This window comes from Bubalus kerabau, chromosome 11 (assembly GCF_029407905.1).
Source record: "Bubalus kerabau isolate K-KA32 ecotype Philippines breed swamp buffalo chromosome 11, PCC_UOA_SB_1v2, whole genome shotgun sequence".
Lineage (NCBI taxonomy): Eukaryota > Metazoa > Chordata > Mammalia > Artiodactyla > Bovidae > Bubalus > Bubalus kerabau.
This window is the reverse complement of record NC_073634.1, coordinates 100,773,548-100,789,069: the sequence shown is the minus strand read 5'-3', so window position 1 is coordinate 100,789,069 and position 15,522 is coordinate 100,773,548. Positions and strand designations below refer to the sequence as shown.

At 58.3% G+C, this 15,522-nt stretch overlaps 1 protein-coding gene across 3 annotated transcripts in view; it reads right to left on the bottom strand.

Moving 5' to 3' along the window:
* RALGPS1 (Ral GEF with PH domain and SH3 binding motif 1) overlaps positions 1-15,522 on the bottom strand; it is a 295,892-nt gene that overhangs the window by 12,071 nt on the left and 268,299 nt on the right. For 2 of the 3 annotated variants that reach the window (XM_055541185.1, XM_055541186.1), the window contains one exon: positions 12,888-13,014. In XM_055541185.1, coding sequence (XP_055397160.1) covers positions 12,888-13,014 — 127 coding nt within the window. Of the gene's footprint in view, positions 1-9,296; positions 9,349-11,489; positions 11,648-12,887; positions 13,015-15,522 lie in introns of all 3 variants that reach the window. The other variant, XM_055541187.1, reaches the window with a different exon arrangement.

Sequence of the window (15,522 nt, the reverse complement as noted above, 5' to 3'; positions counted from 1 at the left end):
CACATTTCTTCTCATGAATCTTTGCTCCCGGCATCCCAGGAAAATGTACGACGACAGTGGACTGTTCCAAGACAGGGCCATGTGATGGTGGGCGCTGCCGCCTCCTCTCCTCTTTTGTGAGACAGTCCGTAGCTGGAAGGACTGACTATTGATAGAGGGCTTTAAGACCTCTGTCCTCCCATGGATGGAGGAGCCCAAGGCTACACTCCATGGAGTCGCAAAGAGTTGGACATGACTGAGCAACTTCCCTTTTCTTTCTACTTTAAGACCTGCATCTTCCAACCAGTCTAGCCTTCTAAGCAGTCTTTCCTCCTGTTCTTCCTGAAGGAGTGAGGTGACCCAGAGTGCAGTGGACTGGTGGGATATGCAGGGATGCCGGGGGTCACTGGGGCAGCTCGTGGGAGAGTCACTAGTGAGTGACCGCTGCTATGCATCAGGCCATTGATTATCTCAGGGGAGCTTTGTTTTAGCATCGCTGAATGGGGTCCTGAGGCTCAGTTATGTGAAGACACTGAACCGAGGCACATTCAAAGCCAGGGTTTGAACTCAGGTCTGACCAACTCTCCAGGCTCCTTCCACACTTTTCAGGGTGGGAGCCAGGCTGAGCTGTCACATTTGGAGGAGTTTGCCAGGAGGACTGGGCCGTGTTTGGAGCCAGCATCCTGTGGGTGGCTCCCTGGCCTTCTGTTCTCAGAGGCACCCTTCTTGCAGGTTTCTGCCACAGCACACGGTGAACGGGCTCTGTCAGCGTCTGAGAGGCGGGATGACCACAGATTCTTAGACCCTGGGTCTCCTGGGGTGGGGCCACCTCCCAGGTCCATTGCCCCCGACAGTCTTCTCCTGGTGGTTTGGGCCGCCTGGCACTTCAGAGCAGCTGCCATTGATCGCCTGCTTACCATGAGATGGCTGAGTGCTCTCTCACCCTGCTCCTCCCAGTTCCGTGGGGGGAGAGGGCACCGTTCTCACCCTGTCTTAGATGAGGAATGGGCTCCAGGAGGGGAAGCCACCTACTGGCCTGTCATTAGGGATGGGGACACATGTGCTCACAAAGGGAGGATGTCTTTCCCACAGGAAGCCGAGTGCCCCTGTCAGTCAAGCTGCTCCAAGTCGGGGGGTTGGGGGGGCGGGGGTCAGAGCCCACTCTGCCTGGAGCCTGGGGAATGACCCTGGCCTTGAAGGGCAGTGGAATGGTGACTTTTTGCCAAGGCCAGCTTTTAGGAGACTAGAGGCAGGGTGGTGGCCGGCCTTTCCGCCCAAGGCAAGCCTTGCCAGGCTGGAGGAGGGCTGTGACAGGTGGGTTGGCTCTGGCTAGGCCTAGTACAGAAGAGCCAGGATCTTCAGCCACTGGAACCAGACCATCTGATCACATCCCTGCTCTGAGAATGTTATTTGAATGTTCAGGACCAGAAAATGCAAAACGAGTGGGCAGAGGTATTTAGTGAACTCCAGAAATCATGGGACTCTCCAACTGACACAGGGTGCTCTCAACTCTAGAATCACAGACACCGTTTCCAGCAGCACGCTGGGAACAAGTGGCTGAACAGAACGCATCCCAGGAAGGCCATTCCACGGGCCCGTCCTGGGGACAGATCTTGGCTGGTGGAGGCCTGCAGTTGGCCACCTTCCTCATGGGAAGTTTGGTTGGGGGAAGATGTGGGCTCACAACCAAGCAGAACCTCAGTTCCAAAGGGTGTTCAAGAAGATGAGGATGAAGAGGAGGAGGATAAAGATGATGGGATGATGGTGATGATGGGATGATGAGTACCAGGTGCTAAGCAGTCCTGGGTCGTTATCCTGTTTTATCACAGCACTGAGGGGCAGGCACTGTTCTTATCCCCGCCTTATAGATAAGGAGTCTGAGGCTTAGAGAGGTGGAGTAACTTGCCCAAGGTCACAACACTGGGAAGAGAAAGATGGGAGGTGCCAATGAAGTGGAAGCAGCCAGGGGCCTGCCTGGACCAAGAGTATCCTGAGAATTCAGAGCGGCCGAGACAGGTCTGAAAGGCAGCTTTCCCTCAACACACATTAGGTGGTAGGTATCTCAGGGGTTAAATTTCATAAAGCTCTGAGTCCCTGTTGCTGGTCCAGGAATGGGTAGCAGGGAGGAGCCTTGGATAATAATCACACTGAGGCCTCAGTAGTCTTGTCTTAGCACACCGCCTCCCCAATTCTTCTATCTTCCATACACAGAGACCCTGGTCAGGTGTTCCTGTGGAAGGGTCCACACGATGCTGTTCACCAGCAGCGTCCACCTGCACCAGCAAACCCTTGCCCACTGGGCCAGAGCTTGGCCCTGGCCACTTCCTAATGACTCATCCTCATCTGCAGGCAGGAAGCTGCCTCCCTGAGTCTGCACAGCCATGCTAAGGACCACACATGTCCCCCGGCTAACAGCCCCCTGGAAGGAACCTGCAGCAGGCTCTCTGCTCTGCAGGCTTTCTGCAACTCTCACCAAGCAGAGATGCTGAGCCCCAACACACAGGCACCATGAGATACCTCGTGCTCCCTTGATGATGGTCACAGTGTCCCCCGGCCCCTGGGGTTTTCTTTCCACGAGGAGGCACTAACCGAGCTTGGGCAAACCAGCTAAAGCCCACCACTGCCTCCCTGCCCTTCCCTGCATGCCTCCTCCATCAGCTGCTGAGCCCCAGAGACCCATCACCAGTACACAGGCCACGCAGCCATGGCCACCCCTGCCCTTCCTGAGCCCATGCCAGCCTGAGGAGGGGGTTCCAGCCTGGGAGACCACGAACGCCCATCAGCAGCTCTCAGACGGGCAGGGGAGGCCTGGGTGGGCTGGCATCCCCAGCAGCTCTTCAGCCCCCTCCCCATGCTCGGTCCAGCCCTGACCCCGGTGCCAGGGGCTCACAAGGTCACCCACTTGTTGTCCAGGCTGAGTCCTCTGAGACTCCCTTCCAGCAGTTTTTGTTAAAGGACTTTTGCTGCCTGGGAGTCAAATTCTTCTCTGGGCAGTGTCCCTGATCCACTGAGTGGGTCCCTAGGAGCTGTATTTGTACTGGATGCTTAAGTAAGGGGACAGAACAACCCCTGATCCAAGCCAGGTCAATCAGGTTTTATCTCTGGCAATGAGGAATCAGATAGGAGAGGCTGACAGTCAGGCTCTGCAGCTCGGTGAAGCTCTAACATGTAAACTTGGAAGCTAAGAGGCATCATCCCCAATGTGATCTGAGAGGTCTAGAAATCTGGGCTGCAGACACAGCGGAGAGCACAGTAGATATGCACAGAGAAGAGTAACATGAGATGGATGGAGGGGCCTGCCCACCTTGCAGGTCCCGACCCTGAGGGGCTGTAGGTGCTGGACACAGAGGTCGTGGGCAGAGATTTCTCAGCTACCTGGGAAGCCGTGGCAGCTAGCTGGCAGGGCCCAAGGACAGGGTCAATCAAAAGGTCAGGGGCTCTGCCCACTCTTCTCTCCCAGCGGAGCCTGAGCTCCTGGGTGGAGACTTACTTGCCCGACTTCAGTGCCTGACTCTGAGAGCAAGGCAAGCAATGGTGCCTTTGAGGGGAACCAAAAGCAGAAGCTTGGCCCATCACCCAGCTGGGCTTCCACCCAAGGCAGAGCAGCAGAATGGAGGCACAGAGTGGGATGGGCCTGGGAAACCAGACTGAGGGGTGGGCAGGTGAGGGACATGAGCCTCGGGGTGGGGGTGGGGGCGGCTCCTGGGCCTCAGCCACAGGGGGATGGGGTGGCATGGGGGTGGGGCAGCAAGGCCCTTGGTGAGAGTCATCCTGAAACATCACCCTTATGCTTCACTTCAGTCGAAGTGAACCCCTCGCCTCCAGGATCACCCCCCAGAACCTTGCCTCCCTTTCCCAACACATGGCAGTTTGGGGCTCAAGAGGCACCCCTGAACCCTGGCCCATCCCAGGGCATCTGCCAGAGTCCCCTAACCTTCTCCAGGAGGGAGAGGACTGTTTTCAAAGGCTCTACCTTGGGAGTGGCAGGCCTGGGGCTCTGCTGCCATGATTCCATTTTCCTGGGACCTCCCAGAGGATGCTGGGAGATTTCAGAGGCTAAAGAGAGTACAGGGCAGAATCTGCATTATCGAATCTCCTCTACACCCCAGAGCACCTGTGGGCCCAAGTGTCAACAGCTCCCTCTTACAAGTGCCTTCCCCACAATTCGGTCACCCTAGAGGCTGGCAGGCATGTGGACACCTGCCTTCACTGCAGTCCATCCATCCCAGGATGACTGAACTGCCACGTGGGGGACTCTCTCTTCACCCTACCCAGTCTTAGACTCCAGGATCGCTTGCTTGCTGGCAAGAGGTTCCTACCGAGTGAAGTTCATACACATCCCTAAGTAAGTTCCCTGACGGAGCAACTGCACCTACATGCCCAGATCTTCCTGTGAGCATCCTCCCTGTAGAGTTGGGGGAATCCAAGTTTCAGAGAGGTTGAGAGACATGCCCAAGGTCACCGAGAGCGCTAGCAGCCCTGACCTCAGCCTCTCCCTCCCCCAACACGGCTGATAACATCCAGAAGCCACCATGACCTCCCCCTGCAGAGGCACACCCAGAACTCCAGAGACCAGGTTCATCGCGGGCCCTACCAAGCTCAGCATCGCTGAGCCACCTCTCCTCCCAGGACATGGCTCAGGCCTCGCAGCCTCCTCAGGTCCCTCGACCCCCGCCCTCGAGGGCCCACTCTAGTCCTTTTCACTTGGTGTCCTTGGGCTTCTGCTGAACCATCATCTCTATAGAAGTCACCCCTGAACCCGCCGTCTGACTCGATTCCCCCTGCTAGACTTTGCCATCATGTCCTCTTCCCGACCTTCTGTGCACTTGGCATGTCGACCAAATCTGTCTCCCACCCTGGCCGTGAGCTGTGACCAGCCCCCTGCTGCAGCCTCCCCCTTCCCCAGAAGGCAGGGTTTGGGAGGGCGGGGCGGAGTTTGGGGGCGGGGGTTTGGGAGGGGGCGGGGGCGAGGGGCGGTGCACTTTCCCCACCTGCTCCCTTTCCTTCTCCCTCCAGAGGGGGCTTCCTCCAAGGGCCCCTCTGCCTCCCAGGCTTTCCACCACCCGTATTTTGGCCAGTTCCTCCCTTGAGAAGGCTCTTCCTCACAGGCTAGAGGAGACAGGAGGCTGGGTATTTCGTAATGAACTTTGTGACGCGCTTTCCTATTTTACCCCTTAAAAGGTGGCCCATAAGCCTTTCTGATCATGTCCTGTTTTAAAAAAGTTAAATGTTACTTTTTCCTGGGTGAAAGAGAAACATTTACCACTTGTAGAAAATTTGGAGACTACAGAAAAAGAAAATAAAAGAAAGAAACTCACTCAATAACTCTAGAAGCAGAGATAACCAAGATGAATGATCCCATGCACTTTCTCTCTCTCTCTCTCTCTCTCTCTCTCACACACACACACACACACACACACGTGTTCATCCCTGTCATCCACTCTGCTTTCTCTAAAAGCCTCACTTAAAATGTTTAACTCCTGGGCTGATACTCTTGTTCTACTCAGGCACAAAGAAGGAGCTGTTACCCCTTCCCCACAGGCCTGCCTAACAATCCCACTCTCCTTCCCCTTTGTGAGGAGCCTGAGGTTGGCTCCAGGCCAGCCTGGGGCAATGTCCACGGCCCCTACGTTTCAATTCATCAAGGAGTTTCAATTCATCAAGGACTCGAAGCGCTGAAAATGCCTTCCAAGGCCGCCCCCTCCCTCCTTGGGAAGGCAGAGGTGATGCGGGGCTCTCTCGCCTTTGTCCCACTCCCAGGATGCCCGAGGTGAGAGAACAGCAGGTCTGGGATGTACGCGGGGTCCCACACTTGCCCCCTCCCCAGTGACTCTCTGGCCTCTGGTTCCCTGGAGCTCCCTGAGCCAGGGCTACCGCTCTGTCCTCATTCTGGGCCCTGACGATAGGGGAGGGTCTTTGGGGGTCTCTGAGGGCTAAGAAATGACCCACACCACCCAGGGTCTGACCACTTCTGGGCTCTCATTTCTTCCCATCCCTCCCCAGCACCCAAGCCTGTGACTCGCTGAGGCTGAGCTGGATGAGGGACAGGAGGTGAGCGGAGCTCGGAAGTGACCCTTGAACCCCCATTCCACAGGCCCAGCAGGAACAGGACCCAGTGGCCACACCTAGCCCACTCCCACAGGGAGCAGCTCAGAGGGTCCCCAGGATATTGGGGGCTCCAACGCGCCTGCTCTTTAAGACTGGCCACTTTAGTCCAAGCTCTGGACTGCAGAGGATCGCCCAAGGGCGCCTTGGGGCCCCGAGGCTGAAATATCCAGGAGTGTGACCCAACCCAGAGAGACACTCACAAAATGGGCCACATGACCACCCCCTTAGCCAGACAATAAGAACCATCCTGCCTGTCTGTTCACATGACCTCCAGGCTGACTGATATGGCCTCAGACCAATGGAAGGGTATGTACTGGTGGTGGTGGTGGGCTGGGGGGGTGGTCACTGGCCTGGGCCTCCCTGCCACGCATCCTTGCATCTGCTTCCATGTGTCTCCCTGGCCAAGGCCAAGTTTGTCACTAGGGTTGGGGGACTGGTGGGCAAGTGAGTTGAAGGTTGTACCCTGTAAGTTTCAGGGCCGTGGGGCAAGGTGCCTCCCCTCCAGCCCCCGCCTTGCCTCTGGGGACTGGAGAACTAGGACCTCTTCCCCTGCGGCCCAGCCCTCTCCTGCACCCTTGTCTCTGTTTCTGAGGTCACTATCTCCTCACGCAGGTATAAGGATGCAGGGAGAGTGCATTCTTACAGCGTCTGCTGGGAACAGCAGGCAGGGGTCCAGGAGGGGAGGCTCTGTGGGTGCACCTGCTGGCCTCTGGGCCCAGGAAGAGTGAGGCCTGGTTCCTGGGGAAGAGGGAATCCGCTCCCGTTCAATGAGCAGGAGCAAAGTGGCATGGGGGAGGCCAGGGTGGAGGGGGGTCTAGTGGGTTGGGCTCCAGGTAGGCAGAGCCCAGGGGAACTTGTGGTCACTGCACTGTGAGAGAAAGAGCAATGTTTTGCAAAGATTTCGAAGGTGAGGTAAAGCTTCTCCAACTCTCCCGTGGGGTCTTCAAGAAAGTCTCGAATGTTAACATGCTTTTGAGGGAGTGGACTCTTTCTGGGGGACATGAGAAGAGGCCAGTGCAGGACAGCAGTGGAGGCTGGAGGCTGGGCCACGGCGGGTGGGGGGGCACCTGGCATCTGGATCTGGATCATCAGGGCCGCCTTGAATCTCTAAAGCAGGTGGTCTCCTGTTCCCCTCAGGAAGGAGGGGCTGGACTGAGAGCGGGGTCCCAAGTAGATGAGAAATGGGGGTGGGGTGCTGTTCTGAGGGCCCTGGAGGCAGGCTGAGCATCTGCACAGCGGGCTGCGTGAGTGACAGTGCTTGCCAGGGAGCTCTCCAAAGTGACCCATTAGAGACACTCAGACGCAGAGTCCATCCACCGCTAGGCTCTAAGCTGAATCTACCGCTAAATTCCAAGTGGAAGAGAAAGAAGCGAAACACCAAAGCGTGTGGAGTTCCCCTCTGAGTGGAACACGGCACTATGTCCCTCAGGCGGGAATTCTCTCACCCCCTTCCTCCCTGGCAGCTCCCATCTCAGTCGTGGGGGCTCAGCAGGAACCGTGTCCGCCACCCTCAGAGACTAGTGAGGTGTCTGGCAGGGAGCACCTGCTTAATACACAGCTTTGAATGAATGAGTGAGCGAAGGAAAGAACAGATGAGTGAATGAGTGAGCGAATGGAGGAGTGAATGAAGGAATGAATGAAGGAATGGAGGAGTGAATGAATGAACAGATGAATGGATGAGTAAACAAAGGGATGAATGAGTGAACGGGTAAATGACCGAAGGGATGAATGAGCCATGAGCAGGTCCAGGTCTGGGTGCTATTCAGGATCACTGTCACCTCGTTGGCTTGTGTGTGGCTGGGGAGACGCTGGGTTGCCCCAGGAGTCCCCTGACTGGCGCTGAGAAGAGTCAAATTTCCACCAGTCAGATCTGATGTCTGCCTGCTATCTGTCTGGCTCTTGCCCCCCCGCTGGGGTGGGCAGAGAGAGGGCAGCGGGCCCACAGAGAGGAGGCCTATGCTCCCCAAATCAGAGCCCAGCAAATGTCCCTTCAGGAGGCCTGGGGAGGGACAGAAAGAGGAGCTCCACCCACCTAGGGTATCACCAGGACAGACAGACAGGCTGACTGACGTGGGGCCAGTCCCTGCAGTGTCACAGAGGCTCTGGATGAGGCATGGTGATGACCAGGTGGGTCCTGCAGTTGGGGAAGGTGGACATGGGTCAGCTCTGCCCCGCAGGGGTGGGTGAGGCAGGACCACGCCACCTGTCTGCACCTTGCTGTCCACAGATATGAAACGGGGACATCTTACAGCTAACCCCTGTGCCGGGGGGCTTGAGGACTGGGAGAGACCAAGACAGCGCCTGGCACATGGGGAGCACTCAACAAAGCTCACTGTCCCCGTATCCCATCCCTCTGCCCTGTGCCCCCACCCCCGCCAGTGGGCCGCACCTCCTCTCTGACCATTTATGATTGTGGGGGCTGAGCACCACGGGAGGGGTGTGGGTGTGGGTGTGTATAACTGAGGGTGTGCCTGTGTGTGCCTGTCTGTGCATGCAGACCCCTGTGTACACAGGCTAGAGGAGGGGCTACTTTCCAGGACGATACAAGTCTACCTCTGTGTCACTGGATGCCCCGCCACTCTCCCAAGAACTTGAGTCCCCACAATGCCCTTCACCATCGGCGGTGCCAAGGTTGCAGGAGCTCCCTGTTCCCAGGGTCCCTGTCTTCCCAGAGCCCACCTGGTGCCTGGCACAGAGAAAGTGCCAGCACGTAGAGGAGGGAGGCACAGGGAGGACTTCCTGGGGTGGACGGACTGGCTGCAGGGAACCTTGGGCAGAGTCTCCTTGGCTCACCAGCGCCCAGGAGGGTGGGTATCAGCCCGTGGCCAGAGGGGTGCAATGCTCTCAGACCCCACCAGGCGGAGCCACATGTCCATCTCCAGACCCATCTGTCAGGCTTCTGCTTTCAAGAACCCACATCTCAGACCGAATCTGTGCTCGGAGGTCTCCTTGGCAGCTCGGCCTGAGGGAGAGGCTCCTGGGACAACTCTGGACCCGAGGATGAGGGGTCCTGCCAGAGCAGGGGGCGGGACCCACCACCCCACGCCCAACCTGTTCGGGTGGCCTCCCTGCCCCTGGGCTGCGCTGACCTGTGGAGCCATGGGGCAGCCCCCGACAGGCTGGGTGAGGAGGGTGGGGCTGGTCTCCAGCTCCCTGGGCCCCCCCGAGCGACTCCCCCGGGAGGGAGGCCCAGCCCAGGCCACACTCACCTTTCCAGCCCTGAAGACATCTCTTCACTAAACTCTGAGCTCTCACTACTGCCTGGAAAAGGAACATAGATCAGTGAGCGGGGGCGGCCTCGCAGGAGCGGGGCCACTAGAGCGGCCTGTTCTCCGCCGGGCCCAGGCCCCAAGCTGCACGAACGTGCTGGAGGGACACCGCCTGACCCCGGGGGTGTCAGTGTGGCTCGGGCTCTGCTCTGTTGCTGCTCTATCTGACACTCGGCCCGCCCTGTCCCACGGTTCCCAGGTGGGCCCTCCTCTCCCTTCCCTGCCTGCTCAGCGCTGCGGCTGCCCACACACCAGTCCCCTGGGGTCAAGACCCTTAGGACTCCGTCTTCCACAGGCTCCACCACTGCCCTCCAGGGGCCAGACGACAACTTCTCCCTCCAAAGGTCAGGGCTGGACTAAATGCAGGCCACGGAGCAGCTACCTAGCACTGGACAGAGGCCCCCATGGAGCACCCTTTCAGAGCCCGGGGCAGTGTGCACACAGAGGACTCAGCTTTCCCCTGGCCTGCACCCCCAGGCTGACTGGGACTCACCAAGGCCCAGCTTCAGCCACAAGGAAGCAGAGAGATTTTCCTTGGAGGCGCCTGGGTTCTGCCCTCTCTGCCTGGACTGCCTTGCTGGCACCACAGCCGGGCAGTGCGAGTGGGGAGAAAGAGGGGGGTCCCAGGCCCCTTGGCAGTTCCAGGACACAAGGACCAGTTCAGTCTCAAGCAGGGCACAGGCACACAGGGCAGTGAGCTCCCAGGTTCCAGCTCCAAACAGAAAAACCTCTGAGTGTTCGGAGTAGAGAAGCTGAGAGCCGCAGCGCCTGGGGATCTCCCGCCTGGATGCTGGACAGCACAGCATCTGACTTGGTTTCTGTCTCAGGAATAGCAAGGCTTGGGCTCAGGCACAGCTCAGAAAGTTTCCTGGATGTAAAAGAGCTGTTCTACTGCCCAGCCCAATGCTCTCGGGCCGGCATTTCCCAGGCAGGTTCAGAACCCCACCCCATGGGATTCTCCAAGGAGGAGGGTTCCGGCCCAGACAGCGCGGGAACCTCCGGGCTCAGCTGCCTCCCGGGAGACCCACGATGCCCATCAGCATGGTCCAGTCTCTAGGAAAAGACCTGCTGCCCTGGTTTAATCCAGCCTTTCCCCAACTCACAGACCCTGAACTCTTCTCCCCAGGCGCACCTAGGAAGCCTGGGCTACACTGTCCCGAGCTGGTGGAAACCCCTGACTGGGTCCAAGGAGAGGATCTCCTCCCTGGATCGACAGCAGACACGGGCCTTGCTTGTCACACGCTTTCTAGGAAGTGGGAGCCAGGTGCCCCCTTGCGGCGACGCTGCCTCAGAGACTGGCCCCGTTTCACGGGATGCGAGATTCCCGCACGATTTTCCTGCCTGTACCACCTCTTCTTTCCCATGCGCTGGGGCCCTCCACCCTACTGGCCTCTGTCTAACCTGCTGCCAGCCCCAGGAGGACTCCCTGTTAGGACAGACACACGGACACACAGAGTACAGAAGCATGGCACACTGAAAGGACAGTAGTGGACAGTACACCTGTCTGACAGCAGAAATGACCGGGTGGCCTGGACTCCACAGGGGCCGGGCCTGTGACCAGAGCTCACTGCCACCCTTAGGTCTGATACCACCCCCGCCAACCCTGGCCCCAGCAGCTCAGCTTCTGTCTTTCTATTGATATAAGCACCATTTCTGGCTGGAGTTCAGACATACATTTTCATCCCAGAAGGTCAATTTTTCATCCTCCCTTACTTTGGCTTCTTGGTATGAAGACAAGCACATGGGGAGCACCCCGGGGCCGCCTTGCTGCTGTCCCCAGGCAGAGTCTCCTCCCTTGCCCTGCGGGCCAGGGTTTGTGGCTCCCCAGGGACGGAGCCCCGCGGGGGCAGCAGCCACAAGGCTTTGGCAGTCACCTGCCAAGGACAGTGGGTCTCAGGTACGTGTCTGTCCCCTGTTTCTTGCCCCTCTCAGAGCCACTGGCAGGATGAGGACCCATGGCCCTTTGTGAAGTGGAGACCGGGAAGCAAAGGCCTCTTTGGCCCTGGTGACGCCTGTGGGGAGCCCTCTCTGCAGGGGGGATGCGGGGCCCCCGGGCACTGCAGTGACGGACACAGACACAGACACGCCGGGCCGTGGCCCACCCGCTGCCGTGTGCAGGCCGGGGACGCTTACCGAGGGAGAGTCCGTTGGTGACAGCGGAGGAGGAGGCGAGGGCGAGGCCCCTGCGGGGGCTGCGGGGCTCTAGGACACTGTCATCCAGCAGGTGCCTCGCTTTCTCCGACGGGAATGTCGCGCTTTTACTCTCAACTACACTCAACTGACACATCATACTGGAAAACGGAAAGGAAGAAAGAAGGCAAAGCTCCTTATCTACAGAGCAACAGTGGTTCCACCTGCCCCGGGGGCCTGAGCAGAACAGCACAGCTGCAGGACAAAGACCTTCACCCAGAACCGCGGTCCTATCTCCCCATGGCGTGACCTTGGGCAAGTCACATCATTCTTCTGAGCCTCAGTTTCTCTGGCAAATGGAGACTCACGCTACTCACCCTGCCTGACTCCCAGGATGACTGTGAGGCTCAGGTGAGCGGATGGTGCTTTCGAGTGATGGGGCCAAACAAGCCAAAAGATGGCTGACCTTGTGGTCAGCACATCTGCTTCTGGAGTCATACACCTGGTCCAAGTCCTTGCTCCAGCCTTACCCACCACTGCCAGGTGCTTCCCCTGTCGGACCTCCTGGCCTCATTCTTACAACACGAATCAGGCAGCTACTCCGGAGGCCTGCAGGGGCCCAGTGAGAGGATGCTGGACAGGCACGTGGCAGTGTATCCAGCACCGAGCAAGCCCCAAACTCTCGGAGAAGCAAGCCTTTTCTTCTCCAGGGCTAGCCTGGGCTGGCTGAGGCTTGTGTCTTAATGGTAGGAGGACGAAAGGAAGGAAGGAACAGAGAGAAGGAGAGAGAGGGAGGGAGAGAGGGCAGAAGGGACCCAACTGCTCAGGGATCTGTGCCCAACATCCTGGGGACATGCGCACAGCTGCCCAGCCATGCTAAGGACCACGCATGTCCTCCAGCTGGTCAGCCGCATGGAGCCGGGGGAACCTGCAGCAGGCTCTGGGCTCTGCAGACTTTCTGCAACTTTTAGCAAGTGGAGATGCTGAGCCATGACACACAGGTGCCATGAGATATCACATGCTCCCTGGAGGACTATCATGCTGTTTCCTGGACTCTGGGGTTTTCTTTCTACGAGGAGGCACTAATCAAGTTTGGGCAAACCAGCTAGAAGCCCACCACTGCCTCCCTGCCCTTCCCTGCACACCTCCTCCATCAGCTGCTGAGCCCCAGAGACCTGTCACCAGTACACGGGCCATGCAGCCACGACCACCCCTGCCCTTCCTGAGCCCATGCCAGCCTGAGGAGGGGGCACCAGCCCGGAAGACCAAGAACGCCCATCAGCAGCTCCCAGACAGGCAGGGGAGGCCTGGGTGGGCTGGCATCCCCAGCAGCTCTTCAGCCCCCGCCCCATGCTCAGTCCCACCCCGACCCCGATGTCGGGGGCTCATGTGGTCACCCACTTGTTGCCCAGGCTGTGGCTCTTCCTGTGTCTCGGGACCGGGGGTGTGGGGAGGCTGCCGGCCACAGAGGCGTCCGGACAGGTGGGCCGCCGGCTGAACCTTGCGGAACTGGAGCCACTGGACGGGCCTGTGAACAGAGCACAGAGAGTGAGGCGAGGGACTGGGGAGGCTCAGGGGAGATGGGTTTGCGGGGAGATCCCTGGCTCGGCTGACAGGAGGGGGCAAGGTTCCCCAAGCCCTGTAGCTGTCTACTCACGAGACCCTGACCCCTCACCCCCAGCTGCCAGGCACATTGTGATACACATAATAAGCCTGATAACAGGCCGTCAGGATGGCCAGCATCCTGCTGTGCACAGTGTCCCTGGCCTGACAGCCCCACTGCTCACATGGAGGAGAGCGCCATGGATGGACAGGGCAGGGGTGGAGGCGGGGGTCAGCAGCCTGGCCTGTTTCCCCTGGGGTGGTACTTCTCCACGGCCACTCCGCTGGGGGACAGAGTTGAGCCTCACTAGTGTGACTTCCAGAGAAGGCAATGGCACCCCACTCCAGTACTTTTGCCTGGAAAATCCCATGGATGGAGGAGCCTGGTAGGCTGCAGTCCATGGGGTTGCTAGAGTCGGACACGATTGAGCGACTTCACTTTCACTTTTCACTTTCATGCACTGGAGAAGGAAATGGCAACCCACTCCAGTGTTCTTGCCTGGAGAATCCCAGGGACGGGGAAGCCTGGTGGGCTGCCGTCTCTGGGGTCACACAGAGTCAGACACGACTGAAGTGATTTAGCAGCAGCAGCAGCAGCAGCAGCAGTGTGACTTCTGAGTCCAGGTCCAGGGCCCATACCCTGTGCCCTTCCAAGGCCAGACTCTCTTCTGAAGCACATGTCCAACCAAAAGGGATGTGTGCAGGGCTCACTAGGGGCAGTGGATTAACTGGGTGAGACAGCACAGCCATGCAGGCAGGGTGTCAGACATCCAGGCCCGTCCGTTATTGCCTGGGTGACCTTGGATGGGTTGCTTCCTCTCTGAGTCTCAGTTTCCTCATCTGAAAGGTGGGAACAACGCACTCACCCTGCAGGTGGCTGGGAGAGGTCTTGGGGTAACATACGCAGAGTTTCAGTTAGTGCTGTCTCTGGTTTTATTATGATTAGGTTACCCTGTCCTCCTCAGCCCCAATCATGGGGCCAATGCAAGGTCATCAAAGCCAGGGGGCTGGGGTCACAAACCCCACTGAGCAGCATGTGCTGAGAGACTGAGCCCTTCATGTTAGCCACATTCACAGCTATTTTCTGTGGGGCATGGTCTAGACCACTGTTGTCTCTTTAGTTTCTGTGGTTGTGATTTGGCAAGGGAGGTCTTAAGGTGTTACCAAGCTGGGTTCTTGGACTGGAAGCAACAGAAACAGATAAGAGGTTAGACAAGGAATTCAGGCAAGGCTTTAATCAGACTCACAAGGGAGCGAAAACAAATAACAGGTTCCCTTGCTCGCTCCCTGTGGGTAGGTGATCTGGTTCCTTAAGTGGTGTGAGGGCGGGTGCAGATCAGTGGGTCAGGCCAGAGGGGCGGCCTAGGTGGTCTGCCCACCCCCTGGTGGTGCTGCACGGAGGGATCACGCGCAGTACCCTGCTCCAGGCACCTCAGACGTGGTGGTTGGATTTTGGCCCTTTTGTTTGAAATTTGCCCCAACTGCATATGCCTGCGGTTATTTTTAGTCCCTCATAGTTTCTTTGTATCTGCTGCTCAGATGTTTGTCCAGGTGCAAGCAGTAAAGAGCCCCAGGTCCCAACCTATGTCAAAGGGAGGTGACCCCAGATGATAGCTGAGCCATAGCTACCTGAGCCAGACACCGGAAATGGGAGCCAGGGTTTCCGCAAAGGGGCTTGGTTACTTCCTGCAGAGCACATCGAGTGCGGGGCAAACCAGGGGGTTACTGCCTGGCTGTGCTGGGGAACATCCTGGAGGGCCTGTGAGGCCAGAGGTCCACCCAGGGCTCCAGACCTTCCACCACAAGATGCTGCAGATCCACTAGTGACCTAAGGGTCCCCGTGTCCCCCAGCACGCTTGGCTTATTCTTATTTTGGCGTGCAAAACAACGACCCTTGTCCCCAGCCTGTGTGCTATGGGAAGTCCAGCTTCTGGCACTTCGGAGGGTTCCCGAGGCAAGGAACTCACGAAATCGTGGGCTCTGAACTCCCGCTCCCAGAGATCGTCCCACCCCACTGTGCCTCCTCCACATCCCACTCCCTGACCCCCACATCCTCTCCTTCGCTTCCCTGAGGCCCCACCACCAAGCCCTGCACTAGGTCTCCGCTGTTCCCTTCAACAACTATTCCCAGGTGTCAACCCCTCCTTCAGCCCCACTGCACAACTATCAGATGCTCTCCCTTCAAAATGCTGCCACTCTCCTGCCACGAGAACATGGTGCCTGTTGGGTTTCGTTGCCCTCAATCGCCACGTGCACCTCCGGAGACACCAGGCTTCCTGCCAGGCCCCCGCGGAACAGGGACCTCCGCCCCAACCTCCTGTTCCCTCTGAGAGTTCATTGCACCACTTCCCCTTCTCCTGCTTGGTTCATTCCAGTTTATGCATACACTCTTAGTTTCTCACCTTCTGCAAAAGAAGGTGCCCTGGCCCAGCTC